Raw genomic sequence first — 22,375 nt, 5'->3', positions numbered from 1 at the left:
CTGCATCCAGCAGGCAACCAGCCACCAGTGGTGTCCCTCAAAAGTCTGTGCTGAAGCCAGTTCTATTTATTATATTTATTAATAACACAGATGAAAATATTGAGTCCTTCATTAGTAAATTTACAGATGACACTAAGCTGAGAGCACGTGTCCATCTGTTAGAGAGTAAGAAGACTCTGTAGAGAAACCTAAAATGATTAGATAGATAAGCAAAATCCAAGAAGATAACGTTTAATAAGTCCAAATCCCAGGTGTTGCATTTTTGCCACAATAACCCCCTGCAACCTTACAAGTTGAAGGTAGTGTAGCTAGACAGTACCCAAGCAGAAAAAGACCTGAAAGTGCTAGTTGATAACCAACTAAATATGAGCCAGCAGTATGCCCTGATGGCCAAAGCTAACAATATCGTAGGCTGTATTGAGAATAATGTGGCCAGCAGAAGCAGAAAGGTCATCCTTTCCTTACACATAGCATTGGTGAGGCCACTTAGCATTGGTGAGGCCACTCCTTGAGTACTGTGCCCAGTTCTGAGCCCCTCAGTTTAAAAAAAGACATTAAGATGCTTGAGCGTGTCAAAAGAAAGCAACAAAGCTAGTGAGAAGCTTAGAACACTAGCCCTATAAATACTAGCTGGAAGAGCTGAAGTTGTTTAGCCTAGAGAAAAAGAGATTCAGAAGTAACATTATCACTACAACTCCCTGAAAGATAGTTATAGTAAAGTGAGAGTGAGTCTTGTTCTTCAAGCAGCAACTGATAGAACAAGAAGACACAGTCTTCAGCGGTGCCAAAAAAAAATAAAAAAAAAAAAAATAAAAATAAAAAAAAATTCTGCCTTGAGAAGTAGTAAAGTCACCATTCCTAGATGTGTGTAAGAAGAGAGTAGATGTAGCACTTAGTGACATCATGTAATTAGAGTTAGACTTAATCCTAGAAGTCTCTTCCAGCCTAGTGATTCTGTAATTCTGTAACTAAAAAGAGGAAAATTATGAAAGTCTCTTCCAGGTGCTGCTCACCACACATACCGCAGTGCGAACTCCAGAGAGAAGTCAGACCCACGTTACCGGAGTCACAGGACCAGTACCGCCCCTGATGCCGAACCAGACCCAACAGGACCACCTGCCACCTCTTCTACGTAGACAGCAATTGAGGGACCAAGAGACCTATCCCTAGTTAAATTGTTATCGAGTGTGTCTTAATTCCTGATAAAAAAAACCAAGTTTAAAGGCACCCCTCCCACATCTGCTCAGTCTCCCGTTGGGCAATTCCCCTAGAGAACTCCTAAATTTCTTTGAGCAGTGTCTACTGAGAGGATACACAGTAGGAAGCTGCAAGTTGATGCGGGCTACAGCCCGATCAAAGAAATAGAGGAGGGATTTGTTAGGAACGAAAAAAAAAAAACAAAAAAAACAAAAAAAAAAAACAAAAAAAACCACCACAAACAACCACCCCACAACTGACCCTCTCCTGGCTAGAGTAACACCCCCCACACCCCAGACAATCTGAGCAGGGAGAGCTGCCCTGAAGGAAAGTTGCCTGGCAACTTTTCCCTACCTAATTGAAATGTGAAAAGAAGCTGCCCACACCTAGATAGCCCTATTGTCCTTTGTAACTACCTCATTTAGCAAGAGTAACTTCGGCTAGGACCAGGCCAAATGCATATGCATTTGGATATGCAGATAGGGCAGGGCCGCCCCCGTGGATCCTGGGAGGTTTTTTTGGGGAAACTGCACCCCAGGACAGGAAGCTGGATTCGTCAGAAGAGAATTGGATAGTGCCCTGGCTGAGCGGGGAGTGGATGCACCTCCTGGCCTGGTTTGAAGATTGGCCATGACCTGTGAGGAGCCTGAATGGAATGGGAACCGGCCAGCTGAGCTGACTGATGGAGAGAATGGGAAACTCTTAAAACTTTTCCCTGAAGGCAAAGAGCTGACTGCCAGTGCTCTGCCTTCTGATGGTTGACCAGAGAGAACTGCCAGCTGTTTCTATGGGAACAAGGACTCAGCATCCACTGGGACAGCACCTGCTCCTTCAGATGGCTGCAGTAGTGTGGAAAACTCCGATCGGACTTTGCAATCCTGCTGATGATTTTAATAATGAGCTGATCACTTTAATAAAGAGCTGAATATTAATAAAGGCATATGCCCTGTTCTTTTCATTATGGTAAATTGGAAAACTATAAAATTGTATGAAGTTGTATTGGGTAAAAGTCTATGTTTTAGGAGACCTTGCAGCAGATGGTGAAACTAACAACCCTGAAAAAGCAGGCGCCTCCATTCAGAAAGGAACAAAAGACTTTTCTGGGAAAGCCTGCAGCCTTCTCAAGTACCAGGAGGTACTGTGGAGATAAGCTGGCACCAGCAACTCACACCTTGGTTGCCACCTTCACAGACTATCAAGCAACATCACCCATATCTCGATCATTCATCAACCATAAGGATCTATAGAGATTGGACATTAACATATGAACTGAGAAAAGAACTCTTTTCTTTCTAGTTGGGGAAACTCCTGAATTTGTATAGCTAGTCGGGAAACAAAGGGAAATATGGGGAAATATTGCTGAGGGCAGAATAAAGTGTATAAAAACCAAGCCCCGAACCGGACAAATTTGTGAACCATTGGGGGAGATAGCAGGCTGCCAGACCCTGTATCTCACGGTTCACCCTTGGCATTTTCCCGGGAAAAACTCTGTCAAGTATCTCTGCTGTTGGTGGGTTTATCGAAATTCTGTGATTCGATCTTTATTAATAAACCAAATTATTATTTTAATTGGAATACCATATTGGCATTTATAACAGTTTTGTAACAAAATTTTACATACTCCACATTTTATGAGGAGTAACGTAGAGGCATAGGTAGGATGTGATTAAACTCTCCATGAGCTCTTTTGAGTGGAATCCTGCTAGTAATGGGGTCCCCACGAGGGCTGGATTGCCAATGGAGTGGTTGTTGGAGGTATTTTTTCTAAGCCTCCCATTTTTCTCGTTCTCCCTTCAGGCTATGGACAACTGACCCTGGGCAGAGGAGTAACATTGCTTCAAAGAATGGGTGGGTTGAGATGCGGAGAAAAACTGCTGGGGGCACGTTTACTCCGATTGTGACTAATATTAGGCCTAAGTGATTTGATGCGGGGAAGGCCGGGTTTAATACGGCTCCGAGGCCTCGTGTGGCAGCAAATGGTGTGGAGGGGGTCCCCAGGAGAGCACAGGGAAGGGCGGGGGCGGCGTTGCTGAACACGGGGTGTCTGCGAGTGAGGGGGAGAATTCCGGATGCTACCGACCCTGCCGCCTTCCAGTGTGCAGCAGTGCAGGTGCTGCTGCCAGCCAGGGCGGAGGGAGGCAGAGAAGCGCAGGGAGGCACAGAAGCGGAGGGAGGCACAGAAGCGCAGGGAGGCACAGAAGCGCAGGGACGCAGAGAAGCGCAGGGAGGCAGAGAAGCGCAGGGACGCAGAGGAGCCGCCGGTCCCAGCGCACAGCCCGGGCACGGCCCCGCGGCCGGGGCCGCTCCTGAGGGCAGGGCCGCCATGGCGCGGCCGGGCCGGGCCGGCCTCAAGGAGCAGCGCTACGACCGCCAGCTCAGGTACCGCGGGCGGGCACGGACCGGCACCGCCCGGCACTGACCGAGCGGGGCTGGGGAGCGGGGACGGGTCCCCGGAGCCGCGCCGGGCCCGGCGGAGCCGCGGGGAGCAGGAGCTGTGTCCGACCGGCGGGGCCGTGAGGGCTGTACCGGCACTCGGATAATAGAAATGCAATAAATAAACTGTATCTATTAAAGGGGGATATATGCGAATATATATATATTACATATATATATTCATACATAATCTAAATATATATGTAAAGGGGAATTGAGATACATAGATGGATATATATCTACGTAAGCACTTATGAATATTCTTATAAATTATATATGTTATTTGTTGTATAGCTATATAGTTGTTTGTTGTATAGGTCTATAATGTATAAAGACATAAATATGTGTATTCTATATATTTATATTACGTATGTCTATGTATGTATATGAATATATAAAGGGGGTGTGCTGAAAAGATGGAGCCAGCTCTGCTCCAGGCCCAGCAATGGCCCCAGAGCCACGGGCAGGGCTGAGCCCAGCAGCTGCCCCTGCACAGGAGGCACAACTTCTGCCCGGGCAGTGCCAGCCCTGAGCAGATTGTGCAGAGAGGCTGTGCAGGCTCCTCTCTGGGGATATTGCAGAGCCCTCTGGACACTCTGCTGTGCCCTGTGCTCTGGGGTGGCCCTGCTGGAGCAGGGAGGTGGCACCAGAGCAGCCCCTGGGGCCCCTCCAGGCTGATCCATTCTTGGATTCTGTGAAAGGGCAGGAAAGATCCGAGTTACCAGAAGGGTAATGGCACCGGAGTTAGGGGTGTCTGTCTGCACTGTGGCTGTTCCATTTCCACATGGATAGGTGTGAGTGAAGGGCTCAGCAGTGGTGTGCCCTCCTGTGCTGTCTCCTCCTTTGTGCAGCTCAAGAGTGGAGAGTCCTGGGCTCCTCAGTACAGGAAAGACAGGGAACCACTGGAGAGGGTCCTGTGGAGAGCACAGAGAAGATTTGGGGCCTGGAGCATCTCTGGTGAGGAGAGACCAGGAGCTGGACCTGGTTAGCCCAGATAAGAGAACACTGAGAGGGGATCTCATCAATGCATAGAAATATCTCAAAAGTGGGTAAGAGGGTGATGCTAGACTCTTATGGGTGGTGTGCAGCAGCAGGACAAGGAGCCATGGCCATAAACTAAAGAAGTTTCATTTCAGCATGAGGAAGAACTTGTTTTCCTGGAGGGAGCAGATGCCCAGGGAGACTGTGGAGTCTCCCTCTCTGGGGCATTCCAAACCTACCTGGACACGTTCCTGTGTCACCTGCTCCAGGTGACCCTGCCTGGGCAGGGCTTGGACTGGGTGATGTCCAGAGGTCCCTTCCAACCCTAAAAATTCTGTGCATTACCACCCCAGTGAAATCAGCAGAACATGTGACCTGGGACTGTCCCAGCCTCATTTCAGCCTCAGTGCTTTTTTCTAGGGGCCTGAAGTACCAGACTCAGCAATCTCCTGTGTGTTTCAATGTCTTGTATGAGAAATTAAAACAAACAAACAAACTACATATATATATATGTATTTAAAATTCTGTTATTTATAATAAAAGTTAAGGGAAAAATGAGTGTTTGGCATTAGCACAAAATTTGGGCAAGGATTGTTTTAACCTGTGCTGGTTTTTAAAAAGTTCAAGTATGTTCCAAGAGAAAGAGATATGTGCATGCATATGGTGTGAAGTTGGAGAAAATGAAATGTCAGGGAAGCTGGGTTGCTCTTTGGAAGGTCTCAGCGTCTTCCCAGTAAGTTTCCTTTAGGGTGCTTACTTTGGTTGGTGCTATTTAGGTCCTCAGCAGTGGATGGACAGTAGCACGCCAGCCCTCCATTTGTCTTTTTGTTGTTTGTGTATATTGGCTTTGCAATGTAAAATTGAATAACTTCTTTGTGTTTTGGTTTCCCCTGCAATACAGACTGTGGGGTGACCATGGCCAAGAAGCATTGGAATCTGCCCATGTTTGCGTGATAAATGCAACAGCAACAGGAACTGAAATGCTCAAAAACTTGGTGCTGCCAGGTCAGTAGATAATTCTTCTGTCTCTTCTTTGTACTGTATCTGATAACTTGATGATGCCAAGTTTTTCATAAGAGGTTTTTGTCCCCCAAAGGTATTGGTTCGTTTACAATTGTCGATGGGAATCGAGTCTCTAGAGAAGATGTTGGTAATAAGTAGGTTTTTTACTCATTTCAGTTACAAATTGACAAGTGACAGAGTTTCATAGGTAGTTTCCCCTCTATATTTGCTAAGAAGTCCTGTAAAATTCTTTTAAAAGCCTCTCTGTGTTCCTCCAAGTCTTCTGTGGGTTTGGAGGTTGGTGACAGTGTGCATGGTCATTTTGATATTGGCTGTTTAATTATTTACTTGCTGGGTTTGGACCTTACAGGTCTGTTTGCTTCACATATCAAGTCTGTAAGGATGCTCTACTCAATATAAAAATATTGAAAATTAACTTGTTTAATGTAGTCCAGAGCTATGACAGTGCTTGTGTTTTCAGTGCAGTTCAATATATTTTCCATAATTCTGGTGATGCAGATGACTTAATTTTCATTAGTCACTGTGCAGTTGTGACTGCTAGACATTTATTAGCTTTCATAGCTTTGAAAGGCTCTGTGCAGCATGGAAAAGGGTAAGAAACTGTTTGCAAATCCTGTAAAAATGATTTGCCTACTAATTGTTGATCCAGGTCTGTTGTGGTGCACATAGATACCCACAGAGGTTGTGTGAGGGGGGAGAATATTCCATTATATGAGGAAATCAATGCTAGTGAGTCTTTGATTAGCCTGGTGAGAAAGAACCTCCAGCATGATCCTGTCTTCTAGAGGAGTTTGGCATGTTTTATATTTCACATTTATGGCTTGGGAACTGAAAAGCTTTCTTAAGGAACTGTGTCTGAGGAGAATACTATTATGTTGGAAAAAGCAGGTTTAAGGGGTAATGTGTTTAGTTGTGTATGAGAGTTGGCAGCGTATTCTGCAGAACAAAATGTAACTTCAATGCTGTTTTTCTTCAGAATAAAAGTTCACATTAAGTAATTCTCTTTTGTCTCCTTTTCAGTTTCTTTCTACAAAAAAGCCATATTGCTCAGGTAAGGAGATAATAAATGTCAGTTTAGGTGTATTGAAACCATGGAAGTGTTGAGTATTTAAATGTGGCATTATGAATAATGCTAAAAGCATATGTGTATAGGTCAGAGTCTGTTTATTCTTTAGTAGAATTCCTCATGTTTACTTTTTAGTTCCTCATAAGTGAGAAAATAAACTCAACTGTGGCAAGACTGAATAGAAAAAATTAAGAGGTTATGGTCAAAATCTATGGAAGGATAATATAGAAGACCATTGTGGTTGAAGGAGTAAAGCTAAGAGCAGAGAGGTGAATGGGGAAAAAAATACCACAAAAACAGAGAGTACGAGAGGCACAGATAACTCCTGCAAATTCTGTAACGAAACTGGGAATTAGGAAACAGCTGTCTCACAATTTGTCTTTTTAAAGTGGTATTACAGAAAATGCTCTCAAAGTAAGTGCCTGCTGTTATGCTTTTTGCTTCAGATGAGCAAGGCTTGGAGTAAGGAGCCTTAGCTTATAATGAGCTTTATTGTGGGGTGTTTTCTGTGGCTGTTCTGTTGTTGTTGCTTGGTTTGGCATTGTTGTGGCAGTATGTAGTACTGTTGCACTGTGTAAACTACATTTCATTTTGATTGCTCTGAAACAGAACCGTACCCAGAGTGCCAGGGAGCTCTTGCAGGAATTGAATAGTGATGTTTCTGGAAACTTTGTTGAAGAGGTTTGTCTTTCTAAATTAGTACTATGTGTGTGTTATCCAGTGTGATAAAAATGTGAAATAACAGCTCTGTGTTGCTTTCTGATGTTGCAGTTTAAATAGATTCAGGATGAAACAGCATTTGAGGAAGATAATCTTAAGTTAAATCATTTGTATGTATTTCAAACAAAAAATCACTTTATATATTTCAAACACTATTTTGTAACTTCATCTTAATTTTATAACTTTCACTTAGCACTTTATATTCAGCAGAGTTGCTCTGTGCTCAGAAATTTTCAGTGTTCCCTGACATACTTTTTTCCCCCTATTTAGAGTCCAGAAAAGCTTTTAGACAACGACCCTTCCTTTTTTAATCGGTTTAACTTAGTGGTTGCAACACAACTACCAGAGAGGTAAGAATTACCTAAGGTTGAATTACCTGTTTGCATTCAGTTGTAAAAGCAGGCTTATTATATATATATGTTTGTGTGTGTGTGTGTGTGTGTGCATTTATCCACCAGCATTTCCTTGCAGAAGAACTTAAGCAGAACAGAACTCTCTCATTGTGAAGGAAAATTACAGCCAGTGATGGCATTTTCTAGAGACCTTTTTGTACCTCTGATGGGAACTACCTCTGCTGCAAGTTAACACATGGATCTAATTCTTTATTTCACTCTCTCACTACTCAGTGAAGCTTTTTATTTGATACCTGGAGCATTTAGGAGGGTGGAATAAGACATAAGTAAGATAATGGATGAATAGTTTTCCAACTCACTGTAAATTCCTGTATGAAATTATTCCCCTTATGTGCTTATATCATGATGATATTAGAGAAGTTTTCTGAGAGAACTCTTTCACAAGTAACTGGTGTAGGAGTTAACTTCAGAGTTAACTGTTGTCTTCTGTAGATCTGAAAAAAGCATGCTTTTCCTTACAGTACACTTCTGCGCCTGGCTGACGTTCTCTGGAATTCCAACATTCCCCTGCTGGTCTGCAGGACTTACGGACTGGTTGGTTACATGGGAGTAGTGATTCAAGAACATACAGGTTAGAGGGTTTGCTGAGATAAAGACTTCTCTGGAAGGTTTAAAGCTTCAATAACTTACGTCACTTTGGGGGGTTTTGTTTGCCTTTTTCATCTTGTGATATATTTAGTATTTGTTAAGTCTTAGGTAGTTTGCATTCTTTGAGGAAAGCATGGGGATTATGGACTGCGAGAAATAGTAAAATTGGGGATTATCCTGACATTATGGGTGACTTACATGGAACACTTACTTTGAGAATCAAGCAGTGAAAGGAGCAGGTGATCCTGTATTTGTGTAGCACTGTTTTGAATCCAGACAGAAAGCTGGGAAATGCATTGTGTCGTTTTTCACAGTTGTTGAATCTCACCCTGACAATATGTTAGAAGATCTGAGACTGGACAAACCGTTTCCAGAACTGACAGAACACGCTGGGGATTATGACTTGGAGCATATGGACAAAAAGGTTGGTGTGTGGTTTGCACTGTGTTCCCCAGCACAGATGCAGACACAGCACAGGGGTTCTGTGGAAATGGCTCCTGGCAGATGACTCTGGTGCCACGTCTCATCTGAACAGAACCAACTCTAGAATCAGTCACAAGGAGTTATTTTTGCCTCTGCCCCAAATGTTCCAGTCTGTTTAAAACTTAAGCAGGTGGGGTTCTTGGGAAGCAAGGAGTATTCTTGGACAACTTGATCTTTTGTTAGATTGAATCCTCCCTCACACCCTCCATTGTTTTTGAGTTTTTATGGTTACCTGCTGCTGCAGAGCTTTACATTTGGGTGTTTGTGCATAGCATAAGTTCCATTCCAGAAAAACACTGGATAACTTGGCTCACCTTTTTTCACATAAAGTAATAATAATTTGATAATTTCTTTCATAGTAGTTACAGAACATTATGGCTGAATCAAAATCTGGAACATATCACAGAATCACAGAATAATGAGGTTGGAAGAGACCTCTAAGATCATCAAGTCCAACCTATGTCCTTAACACCTCAACTAGACTATAGCACTAAGTGCCATGTCCAGCCTTTTTTTTAAACACATCCAGAGATGGTGACTCCACCACCTCCCTGGGAAGACAATTCCAGTGCTTTATTGTTCTTTCAGTGAAATTTTTTTTCCTAATATCTAACCTGTACCTTCCCTGACGTAGCTTGAGACTGTGTCCCCTTGTTCTGTCAGTTGCTGCCCGGTGGAAGAGACCGACCCCCACCTGTCTGCAACCTCCCTTCAGGAAGTTGCAGAGAGCAATAAGGTCACCTCTAAGCCTCCTCTTCTCCAGGCTAAACAACCCCAGCTCCTTCAAACATTCTTCATAGGCCTTGTGTTCCAAGCCCCTCACCAGCCTCGTTGCCTCCTCTGGACGCACTCAAGCATCTCAGTATCCTTCCTAAACTGAGGGGCCCAGAACTGGACACAGCACTCAAGATGTGGCCTCACCAGTGCCCAGTACAGGGGAAGAATTACCTCCCTGCTCCTGCTGGCCACACAATTCCTAATGCAGGCCAGGATGCCATTGGCCTTCTTGGCCACCAGGGCACACTGCTGGCTCATATCCAACTGCTGTCGACCAGCACCCCCAGGTCCCTTTCCACCTGAACACTGTCCAGCCACACCATCCCCAGCCTGTAACGCTGTAGGGGATTTTTGTGGCCAAAATGTAGAACTCGACACTTAGACTTATTAAACTTCATGCTGTTGGACTCTGCCCATCCATCCAACCAATCTAAGTCTCTCTGCAGAGCCCTCCTCCCTTCCAGTAGATCAACACAAGCTCCCAGCTTAGTGTTGTCTGCAAATTTACTAATGAAGGACTCAATGCCCTCATCCATGTCGTCTATAAAAATATTAAATAGAACTGGTCCCAGTACAGACCCCTGAGGGACACCACTGGTGACTGGTCGCCAGCTGGATGCAGCACCATTCACCATCACTCTGGGCCCGGCCATGCAGCCAGTTCCTAACCCAGCGAAGAGTGCTCCTGTCCAAGCCATGGGCTGCCAGCTTATCTAGGAGTATGCTGTGGGAGACAGTATCCAAGGTGTCACGAGCCAAAGGATGGTCGTGATGGTTCGTTTTGATTTCAGAGTGCAAAAAGAGGCATTGATAACTTAGTTGAAGTAAAATCAATTGTATCTTTATTGATACACACAATTATGCGATAGTAGAGAAGGGAAAAAGAGAGAGAGAGAGAAAAAAGAGGAAAAGAGTGGCATAGCTACCGACTGAACAGACGTGAGTCCTCGTGACGCTGGTACCAATAGACCACCTTCGCAGTCCTCGTGGCGCAGGCCAATAGATCCGTCGTCCGCTGGGGAGGCCTCAAAGTGTGAGTCGCAGGGGGAAGCTTTTATAGTCATTTCAGAAGCAGGGGGCACCCGGCCAATGCAGGCAGAAGTGGGGGGCACCTGGCCAGTGTGGGGGGAGCACCCAAGAGTAACTGTGAGGAGCCCCGTTGCTCTGGGAATCAGGTGCAACCATTCAGATCGGGCAGGTTTGGGGCAAGCAGGTCTGGGCTCTGCAGCAGGTACAGCACAGTCAGTCAAAACAAACACGGCCTCTGCAAACACGGCCAAGAACCGTGACAGTGTCCATTGTTCCAGCACGGGTTCCTGAGGAGGGCGTCTTGGTCCAGTGGGTGCAGCTGCAGGGAGAAGCCTGGATCTCTCCTCAATCAGGCCAGAACTCCTGTGCTGTGGCCCAGGGTCCATGGGGGTCTCAGCCTCTGACAGTCGTGAGGCAGATGAGGGATTTTCAGACCGACTCTTACACAAGGCCTTGCTGAAGTCTAAATAGACAACATCCACAGCCTTTCCCGCATCTACCAGACGAGTTACCTGGTCATAGAAGGAGACCAGGTTGGTCAGACATGGCCTACCCTTTTAAACCCATGTTGACTGGGTCTGATACCCTGGCCACCTTGTAAGTGCTGTGTGATAGCACTCAGTATGAACTGCTCCATTATCTTACCTGGTACTGAGGTCAGGCTAACTGGCCTGTAATTACCAGGATCCTCCTTCCTACCTTTTTTGTAAACGGGTGTCACATTGGCCAGTTTCCAATTGCCTGGAACCTCACCAGTGAGCCACGACTCCTGATAAATGATGGAGAGTGGCTTCGCAAGCTCATCTGCCAGCTCCCTCATCACCCTAGGGTGGATCCCATCTGGTCCCATAGATTTATAAATATCCAAGTGTCCCAGCAGTTCTCTGCCTGCCTTCTCTTGGATAACAAGAGGACCATTCTGATCCCTGGCACCACCTACCAACTCCTGAGGACAGTTGTCTTGAGGATAAGCTGTCCTACCACTAAAGACTGAGGCAAAGAAGGCATTAAGCATTTCCGCTTTTTCCTCATCTTTAGTTACTAAGTTGCCTGCCTCACCCAATAAGGAACCGAGGTTGGTTATACCCTTCCTTTTATCATTGATATATTTGTAAAAACTTTTTTTATTGTTTTTAACAGAAGTTGCCAAGTTAAGTTCAAACTGAGCTTTGGCCTCCCTGATTTTTTTTCTACATGCCCTAGCAGCTCCCTTAAATACTTCCTGAGAAATCAGTCCTTCCTTAAAAAGATGATACATCTTTTTTTTTATTTCTAAGTTCCTTCAAAACCTCATTGCTCATCCATCCAGACTGGACGTTTGCCTCGTTGACTCATCTTTCGGCACACAGGGACAGTCTGTTCTTGTGCCCTCAAGATTTCTGTTTTGAAGCACACCCACCTCTCCTTAACTCCTTTGTTTTCAAGGACTGTTTCCCAAGGAACTCTCTGAATAAGTCTCTTAAATAGGCCAAAGTCTGCCCTCCGGAAGTCCAGTGTCGAGATCTTATTGATATTTCTCCTTATTTCACCAATTATCGAGAATTCTATAATTTCATGATCACTGTGCCTCAAGCGGCCTCCAACCTCCACATCACCCACCAGTCCATCTCTATTTGTGAACAATAGGTCTAACATAGTCCCTCCCCTGGTGGGCTTGCCCACCAGTTGTGACAAAAAAGTTATCCTCCACACACTCTAAAAACTTTCTAGATTGCTGTTTTTCTGCTGTATTAAGTTCTCAGCAGACGTCTGGTAGGTTGAAGTCACCTACAAGAACAAGGGCTGATGATCCTGAAACATTGTTCAGTTGCTTATAGAATAAGTTGTCCACCTCTTCATCCTGGTTGGGTGGACGATAGCAGACTCCCAGGAGGATTCAGCCTTGTTGGCCTTCCCCTTAATTTTTACCCATAGGGACTCTACTTCATCATCATTCGTTTCAATACCTATGACATCCAAAACTCCCCTAATATAAATGGCCACCCCTCCACCTCTTCTCCCTTTTCTGTCTCTTCTGAAGAGCTTGTAGCCATCCAGTGCAGTGCTCCAACTATGTGAGTCATCCCACCACGTTTCTGTGATGGCAACAATATCATAGTTCTGCTGATGCGCCATGGCCTCTAGCTCTGCCTGTTTGTTACCCATGCTGCGTGCATTGGTGTACATGCACCTCAGCTGGGCTACTGATTTCTCCCCTAACACAGTCTTATCTTCCTTGGGTCTGCTTCCAGACAGCCCAGATGCATCCCCTTCCCCCTTCATATCCTGTGTCTTTAGAGTAGTGGAAGAGATATTTGGAGTTTACATTGAAAATAGGTTTTTAATTTGTTTCCTATTTTTTATCTTTTCTCAACCTGACAAAGATGTCTCCACTGTTCTATTACAGGACCACAGCCACACTCCATGGATTGTGATTGTAGCCAAGTATCTCAGAAAATGGTTCAATGAGGTATGTTGCAGAACTGTATTATTACTATTGTTGGTCTGTCTTTTCTAAACCAGTTAATTATTTTGGCAGTGTGTAACATAAAAAACCCAAAGTGGAATCATAAAAAAAAATTACTAATTGATATACAAGTGAATGTGTGAGCAATGACAGACTCCTGGAGTTCAGCAGTCTGAACACAGTGAACTTAGTAGTAAGTATTTTAAAGACAAAAATCTCTTTGTGTTTTTTTAAATTTAGAAAAGTGAACAGTTGCCTAAAAGTTACAAAGAGAAAGAAGCCTTCAAAGAACTGATTTGGCAAGGTAATCCATGTCCCAGGGGTCCCTTATTCCTACTGGCAGAAATAGATACAGAGTGGTATCTGAAAAGTAATCCCAAGTTCTCTCAGGTTTAATTTATGAAAGATATGCTGGTATATACTGTATAATTCTTCTGCTAAATGATTGTTTTGTACAGGTGGATTTTAAGATGCCAAACTTGCATATAAATGTTTGTTGTCAGTGTTTTATCCTGTCTTAGATCCAGAGTGTGTTTTTGATTTGGATGGGAGCAAAGGCCTTAAGAGAAAATCCTGTTAAAAATGTGATAAAGAGGAAAGGCTTTTGACACTGTAATTGTTATTCTGCAAATATTTGGTGTGTCCACTGACCCATCAGACACTTGATAATCATCACCTCTGCATGGCCAGGTTCTGTAGCACTCACTGCACTGTAAGCAGTGTGTGAGTGACTTCATTTGTGCAGGGGTTTCAGGGCTTCCAGTACCTTTTCAGGGTGCTAAAATTCACGTGGCATTTTTAAGATCTGTATGCATTGTCTTAAATGATTATAGAAAAACACCATTGACTGAATTTTTGGTATTTCCTCACTTGAAGGTGGCCTGTGTGCAAATCTGGAGTGGTCCTTATCCCCAGGCTGTGATAGGGAGCAGATCTGATCTGTAGTAATTACCTTTGGGTATGTCAGATTCCTAATGGAGGTCCTTTCTTGAGCTGGCCTGCTCTGTGGATGGATAAGTGTTTGCCAAATTTGATCAAAAAAACCCCAGCAAAACGTGACTGGCATGGGAAGGAGAGTTGAATTGTTAATTTAGTGCTTAAGAAAATCCATTATCTCCTTACACAAATAAACCAGTGCTTTTGTGCTAAGTAACTTGTATTTAACATCACAGGAAAATTAATCATATGCAGAGTTTAGATGACATTAGCTTTATAGTTACATCTGATCTTTCTTCTTATGATTTATTTTTCTTTTTTTTGCTGGTAGCTGTTATGCCACGAATACATCCAAAGCCAGTCTGCTCTGTTGGTAAGACATAAATGATGAGATGTAGTTCAAACAGTTGTGTGTTTAATTTTTTTTTTAATAAGGTATATTAAAGAATGAAAATGGGACCCCAGAAGATGAGGAGAACTTTGAAGAAGCTATAAAAAATGTGAACACAGCATTAAATCGTACAGAGGTAAAATAAACATTTCTGTGATAAAACTGAAACACTTCCAACTGCCTCATTTTCATAGAATATATTATTGAGTTTTAGGACAGAAATTCTATTTGTAACATTTGTATTTAGCTAAAACAGGTTTAGTACAGTGTTTAAACTGAAATTTTGTAGTTGAATAGACCTAGACTAGCTGGCAATGCAGCTTATGGAAATTCTCTTACTCCCTTGCTCTTGCAAGAAATCTGCATTTCCCTCCTGCAGACTTAAATTCAAGTCTAGAATGAGTCAGCAACCAGAGTGCATCAGTGAGTTCTTGTCTGACTTCTACAGTTTAGTCTGTAAAAATCTCTGTGAAGTGCTGGGTACAATTGCAAGGATTTAGCAGTGAGAGTTGTGGCTGATGGTTATTTAAATACTCTGCTGGGAGAGAGGCTGAGAGCACTTACTGAAATTGTGCTCTGTTGAAGCCAGGGGCTGTAGTAGTTACTCTCTGTAGAAATGAAGGGCTGCATGGCACTCCTGATACAATAAATTCACTTCTTTCCTCTGGAGGAAACTTACTACAAAATTGCCTTCGTAAACTGGTCAAGCTTAAAAGTGTTAGAAGTGATGTTTTCATTGTTTCTTAAATAATCCTGACCTAGTAACTCGTAGTTTAAAACGAGTTTAGTTGAGCTCTGGTTTCTTTAGTTTCTCATCTGGGCTAAACTGCAAAGGCTACATGGGGCAAAAGCACATTCTGTGATTCTTCCTAGATTATGTTCTCTTGTTTTGAACTGGGCATCCTTGCTTGGATGGTCAAGTTAACTCTCCCAAGAACGCAGCAGGTAAAGCTTAGTGCTCTCATCCAAGCCACTACAAGACATGGCCCAGGATATCAATATTTATTTGAGCTTATGTGCCAGACTGACCGGCAGCAGTTAAGGATCCTGAGTAAAACACTGACTTTTGTAGCCCCACTCTCCTTCTCCAGCCTTTCAGCTGCTCTGCCCCAGCAGGCAGGATGGGCAGGTGGGACGGTTCCTGCTGCAGTTTTTAAAATCTTCTCTGTCAAAGATGGAAGTCAGGCGAGATTTCGTTTGTGACAATGATCTTGCTCAGAAGCATTGCCTTGCTCTTGGGCTGGGCTGCTGTTTGAAATGTGTCTGAGCAGCACTGACTGGGGAGGGTCCAGAGGAGATTTGCCATGAAACTCTGAGGTCATTTGGAGTTGGCTCACCTATGTAGTGTGTATCGAAATAATTCAAGAATTCAAAAGTCAAGGAATTACAAACACAATGTATTTATTTTCATAGATTCATTGAAGCATTGAAGAGCTTTTTAATGATGATTACTGCCTAAAACTCACAGAGCAGGTATGAGTAGTTAAGGGTAAGACTTAAATGTAGAAAAAGCATTGTAAATAACATCTGTGTACATAACTATCTCTTGTGCATTTGTAGTCATCTTCCTTCTGGATTTTGGTTCGAGCTTTAAAGGGATTTGTGGCAAATGAAGGGCAAGGAAACTTGCCTGTGCAGGGCATCATTCCTGATATGATGGCAGACTCCAGTAAATTCATCAAATCGCAAAACGTGTAAGTAGACAACTCCTTGAGGGAGCTCACTTTGATTCATGTGGCATATTTTGTCTTTATAATGTAAAACAAACAAAAAAAGATAGCCTTCAATGTGGAGCTGTTTGCTCTCTGCTGTAATTCTTCACTTCTTCATTATTACCAGGTACCGTGAAAAAGCAAAGAAGGATATTGCTGCTGTGGGGAACCATGCTGCTAAATTGTTACAGTCCCTGGGCAAGGTGAATGCAAACCTATGGCCATTCTACTAATAGAGATAAAGACTTCTCTGGAAGGTTTAAAGCTTCAATAACTTACGTCACTTTGGGGGTTTTTGTCTTTTTCATCTTGTGATATATTTAGTGTTTGTTAAGTCTTAGGTAGTTTGCATTTTTTGAGGAAAGCATGGGGATTATGGACTGCGAGAAATAGTAAAATTGGGGATTATCCTGACATTATGGGTGACTTACATGGAACACTTACTTTGAGAATCAAGCAGTGAAAGGAGCAGGTGATCCTGTATTGGACTGAAGTATCTGTGAAGTATCTGCTTTATTTGTCAATTTGGTTTGATCATATGAAATACATACTATTTACAATTTAAGACACTTATTTTTTTTTTGGTGCATTAGTAACTAATGTAGTTATTTCACAATAAATATATTCATGTATATGTGAAAGCAGGAATTCTCTGGCCATTGTGTGTAATGGAATGAGTATATTCTCTCTTTTAGGCACCTGAGTCTATTTCAGAGAGAGAACTGAAATCGTTCTGTGAGTATGCTTGGATTCTGTTCTGGGTTTATGCAAATGATCAAATAATCAAAACCTTTAGAATGATCCTGTAGTTACTAAGCAGTAAGTCAATATTTGGATTTTTCAAGTAAGTACTAGGTGGTTTGCATCCCTCTTTTTCAGGAGAAGTAGCTGATGTTTAGCATCTCTCAGGAGTGAGTCTGTAAAGGTTGGCTTTATAATGATGTATTTTTCACTCCGAATAAGAGGGAGCAGCTGCCCTCTGCTTTCTATGATGAGTACCTGAGCACTCTTGCCCATGCTGGGGTACTGGTTTCAGTGTGGGCTCTGCAGATGTGAGGTGGTCTGAAAAGCTGTAACCCACTTGATGGCACTTCAGGCTGTGTCTGTCCTGGGTGTGGACACACGTCCAGCAGCAGCCTGGCTGAGGCTCCTCACAGCTGGAAAGCTCCCCTGTAAGCACAGAGCCAAGAGTGTGCTGCCCTGCACTGGTAAAGCATTTGGGAACCTCCCGGTTCTTTTTCAGTGCTGGGTTGTAGCTGCACCCTGGGTTGGTTCATAGCAATGATAATGGAAAAGGACCTTTTCCAGCTCGTGCCTCGTTAAAATACTAATTGAGAGCATGTGAGGCAGTGTTAGATGCAGTGGAAGATGGAAAGAACCGTGTTGATTTGCAGCCTGGGAGAGGGAAACGTGGTGGCTGTGACTGATGGATTGCTGTGGTAGCTGTTACATTAACCTGGCAGATACTGGAGATTCCACATGAGCGCAAAGCGTTTCCCTAAAGCTCTCCTGACACAGACCTAAAGGTAGTTAGCCAGGTTTGTATTGGCGCAAGCTGAGCACAAGCAGGAAGGTGTTGGATGAAATGCTGTGAAGCCGTAGCCCTTGCCCTGTGACACGGCACAGAGACAGAGCTGTGGGGAGTGGTGGCACTGACGGGTCCCTCTCCTTGTCCCCGTGCCAGGCAGCAACGCCGCCTTCCTGCGCGTGGTGCGCTGCCGGTCCCTGGCTGAGGAGCACAGCCCCAACTCCTGCAGCAGGGATGCCATCAGTAAGTACTGCTGCCTGCCACAAACCTCGCTGCACTGACAGCCTGGAGGGCTTTGCTGAGGGGAAGGAAATGTAAGCTACGTGTTCTGTTGCATTATGCAGTTTTATCATTTGGAATGTCACAATGTCTTCAGTGAATTTAAATTAATTCTTGCTGTAAGGAATATGTCTTTCCACTACAAGTCTGGAGTTTTTAGGACTAGAATGTTGAATTCAATTTGATTTTGAAATTCCAAAAATTACCTTGATTGATGCGCATTCCAGCTTTTGTTTTCTTGAGGATTTTACGTGTAGTACTCTATAAATACAACACTGTTTTCTTCAAGCTTCTCCTTTCTGTACATCAGTTATTTCTGACAGAGCTGAAAAGGTGCTTTAACCTGCCCAAATGAAAAGAATTATCTTGACCCCTTTCAGCTTGTCTCTTTGAGATGTGAACTAACCATCTAGTTACTTAATATTTCTGTTGGGTTTTATATTGCCTTTTTTTGAGCCTGTATAGATTAAAAAAAAAAGCTGGAAATACTTTTTTATTAAAGTTTGTTGAAATTAAGCTTTAGCAAGTCCTCTGAATGTTTTGGACAAAATATGTATATATTTTGTGTATATATACATTTTGTAATATTTACAATTTCAGTGAAAGCTCCTTGAATTAGTTGGTAATGTGCAGTGGGATATAAGTAGCAGTTAGTATTTACAAAGACTACTGAGCTGTATGGTAAGCGATTTAAGACCTGTTCTATAATTACAGTCATTACAGATAATACTTAAAGCATGTGTTTCAAATCCTAAAATGATAACTAAGGAATACCCGTTTAAATTAAAGCAGCTGCCAGAATTGGAATGTGGGTTTCTTCACTGAATAGTTTATATTAAATACATATAATATGGTTCTGTCATAAACTTTGGAGGCAAAATTGTGCATCTGACAGTTGTTTGATAAGACTCTGTCACAAGTTATATTCATTAAGGTTTCTTTCTACTACAGATTTTGCTGTTTCTTTTCAGGGAAATCAAAACGTTGCTTTTTCTATTGCCTCTGCACCAGCTAACCAGTTCTTGCTGTTTTCAGTTTCCCATATGGATAACCCAGACAGTGAAATTGTGCTGTACTTGATGCTCAGGGCTGTCGATAGGTTTTACAAGCAGCACGGCAGATACCCAGGTATGTTAATACCAGTTACTTCACATCAGCAAAAGAAATATAAAGATCCAATAGTTACTGTAGTTCAAGTTATAAACTGCAAATACATTACTTGTGGTTTTGCTTCCATAACAATACACCTTTAGGAATGTGAAAAATAAAATGAGAGTTTTTTCTCTTTGAGAACTTAAGGAATGTATTTGAATTAGTATCATTAATGGGTTGTGTGGATTATGAATCAGTTCAGCTATGCAGTAATTTGTCTATCATGAGAAGCATCAACAGAATACTCAATTATTATTAGCCTAGTACTAATAACACATTAATTGGCTTAGAAACCTTTCAGGAAAACAAAATATTTAGGCTGCCATTTAAACCTGTTAGCTTTGACTGTGGTGTTACCGTTGTGTGATGAAACTGTTGATTTCTTTTCCAGGTGTCTACAACTCCCAGGTGGAAGATGATATTGGAAAGCTAAAATCATGCCTGACTGGTTTCCTCCAGGAACAGGGGCTGTCTGTAGTGGTGAAAGATGACTATGTGCACGAGTTGTAAGTGTTGTTTGGAGGTGTGGCTGTGCTGGTAAAACTGCCGGGCAGTTTGTGACTGTTCCTTTCCGTGCAGTTGTCGCTACGGAGCTGCCGAGCCTCACGCTGTTGCTGCCTTCATGGGAGGTAAGGGTGACACTGCCAGGGCCACAGCAACAGCAGCCTGCTGAGCCACACCTCTGCTGCCTCCTTGCTCTGGACTCTCAGAGCAAAGGCTGCAATCACAGGTGGCATTAGGGCACAATCCTCCCCTTTATTCTCCAGGTGGGAGCTCCTACAGTACACATAGAGTAAGTGGGTGCAGCAAGGGTTATAATCAGTAAAACAAATTAACATCAAAAACAATCTCAGTACATCAACTCTTCAAGCTTAAAAATGTGTTTAGAAATGAAATGCTGGAATGCTGGAAAGAGGCTTAATTTTTTTTGAAGGAAAGTGATAGTTATAGTAATGTTAAAATTAGTGCAGTGCACTTCTTTTACACAGTACACTTACATTAAAGATCTTTGAAATATAAGTAGCCTTGGTTTCTTACCTTCATTCAACCTGCAGATATGTTTTAACGGATGCTCAGAATTGGTACTTACCTTCTTTATGTGACTTCATGCAGTGCTGAACATAATTATGTATTATATATTCTGCATACATAAGAATTTTTATTTTTTTTGTTTAAGCAAAATCTGGTATGTGTCATTCTTCAGAAAAATACATAAAGGTAATTTCTGAAGAAATTACAGAATGTTTCCTACTACGGGAAAACTTAGATCACACTGAAGTGACCCTTCAGTTTATTTTGCAGTTAAGTTTTACATGATTTTTTTTTTTAAATTCAGCTTCTCAGCTGAGAGAGGTCACAACTTGCATGGGTGTGTCCACTCATCCATTTTTACTCTGTGTGTTTGTACATGGAGAGAAAGTTGCAAAGCTAGCTTTTGAAGTAGCAGCTTTCTGATCTTCTTTTATAGTGGGAAGTGCTGAAAGGCATTTTTGCCTCCTAGCAGATTAATTAGGTACTTCTGAAATAATTCCAATGTAGGGGCTTCTAGAAAAAGAACACTGTTTTACTGTTATTTAAATATGACCTGCTAAGTGCCTTCTGTTTTCTCTTCTCTTTTGCAGGAGCTGCTGCACAGGAAGTTATCAAAGTCATTACAGGGCAGTTTGTAATTTTTAATAACACCTTTATTTACAGTGGCATGTCACAGACTTCAGCTACTTTCCAGCTGTAGGATAAGCTCTTGCATTCAATGCCTCCAGGCACTGCTGCTGCTGTATTTACAGTTTTTACAGTATTTACAGTTTTGTAAATACTGTGGTGTTCTGCCACTGACTGGATTGTTCTGTTCTGTATTACTTGCTAATTAAAGTTTCTTTATTTGTAATTATCTTTTTCTTGCTGTTGTTTTTTTCCTGAGGACAAATAAAATCATACTATATTCTGACAATTTTTTAAAATCTAGAATTTCCTGACTCCAAACTGAGTCTGCTGAAGGGAGCTGTACAGTTTTCCTTAGTGCCTGTGATCAGAGAACCCCTTCATTGCTGCTATGATTCATACAGAGCTTCACCAGCAAGAGAAAGCCCCTGGCCAAGATAAAATAATACAATTATCTTAATGTAAATTAACCTTAGGAAATGGAGGTCTTTTGTTTTTAAAAAGCCCAAACAAATCTAGCATCCTGTACTGTTGGAGATTCCTTTGGAAATATCTTTGTTAGTACATGCTATACAGGGATACAGGTGGGCAAAGACACTAAACCATTTTTCCTGTTGATAAGAGATGTTGTGGGCTGTAGGGCATAACAACAGCTGAAACAGGTGTTCTGAACATGTTTTCAAAACATAATTTCTTCTTTTTGGCCCCAGACAGAATTCAGGGACAACAGACTGTAAAAACCCCAATGTTTTGGAACTCAATGTATTAAAAGCTGCCTTGATTATGCATTAAAGCAGCCAGAACATACATCAGTATGATTTTCTAATTTAATTCATACCTACCAGAAAAATAATTTAAGCTAACAAAAATGCTTTAATAGATTATTCTAAAGACAAAACATGATTTATGCCCCAGAGAAAATTAGTGAGATAAAAATTGCATTCTAAGTGAGCATTTGCTTTTGCCATTTATGTGTTACTTCCTTTGAGCAAGGTGATTAGCCCTTTTTAAGGACTTCTGTTAAGGGAAACTGATACAATGACATCAAGTCCTTGAACACAACCCTCACTGTCCTTTGAAAAAGAAGTGGTGTCAAGAACGTCATGAGTACCTAGTGGGGGCCATTTCTTGTGCACAATAGCCCAAGGGTTGTTTGGTTTGGTTTCATCACACAGCATCAGACCTTGCGTTTAACTCATGTACTTCAGTTTTTGAGCAACCTTCCACTGGGTCTGTGTTTCCAGTAGCAACTTCAAATTCTTCCTCTAACTTCCTCCACAAGTATGGCAATACTACAGTCAGATTGATCCTGAATGGCTGCTTCCCTTCATGAAATTTAGTCCTGAACACTCAAAACAGTATCTGATGTAGTCAAATATAGGTTCCTTTGTTGAACATGGGAACATTATGTTCTGAAAATAAATTATCTGAATCAGGAGGAAATGTTGCCTGCAACTGTCACCATTTATCCACAAGTGCACTGTTCCATTTCCCTTCCTTTCTGCATAGCATTTTAAACATCACTATCTCAAAGAAGAGATATCCCCTGCTTGACCAGCAGG

The 22,375-nt window shown here is 42.4% G+C and overlaps 1 protein-coding gene across 1 annotated transcript; it reads left to right on the top strand.

Moving 5' to 3' along the window:
- Positions 1 to 3,417: 3,417 nt before the first annotated feature.
- NAE1 (NEDD8 activating enzyme E1 subunit 1) lies at positions 3,418 to 21,039 on the top strand. The gene is given in 20 exon segments (XM_063410589.1): positions 3,418 to 3,576; positions 5,513 to 5,616; positions 5,708 to 5,768; positions 6,655 to 6,685; positions 7,310 to 7,381; positions 7,691 to 7,770; positions 8,295 to 8,404; positions 8,736 to 8,845; positions 13,097 to 13,159; positions 13,397 to 13,460; positions 14,528 to 14,619; positions 15,897 to 15,956; positions 16,044 to 16,177; positions 16,323 to 16,398; positions 16,891 to 16,930; positions 17,880 to 17,966; positions 19,038 to 19,130; positions 19,546 to 19,660; positions 19,734 to 19,783; positions 20,777 to 21,039. Coding segments are annotated over 20 exon segments (1,608 nt in total). The 5' UTR covers positions 3,418 to 3,520; the 3' UTR covers positions 20,887 to 21,039.
- The last annotated feature ends 1,336 nt before the right edge of the window (positions 21,040 to 22,375 follow it).

This window comes from Prinia subflava, chromosome 13 (genome assembly GCF_021018805.1).
Source record: "Prinia subflava isolate CZ2003 ecotype Zambia chromosome 13, Cam_Psub_1.2, whole genome shotgun sequence".
Taxonomy (NCBI): domain Eukaryota; kingdom Metazoa; phylum Chordata; class Aves; order Passeriformes; family Cisticolidae; genus Prinia; species Prinia subflava.
This window is presented reverse-complemented; position numbering and strand designations above follow the sequence as displayed.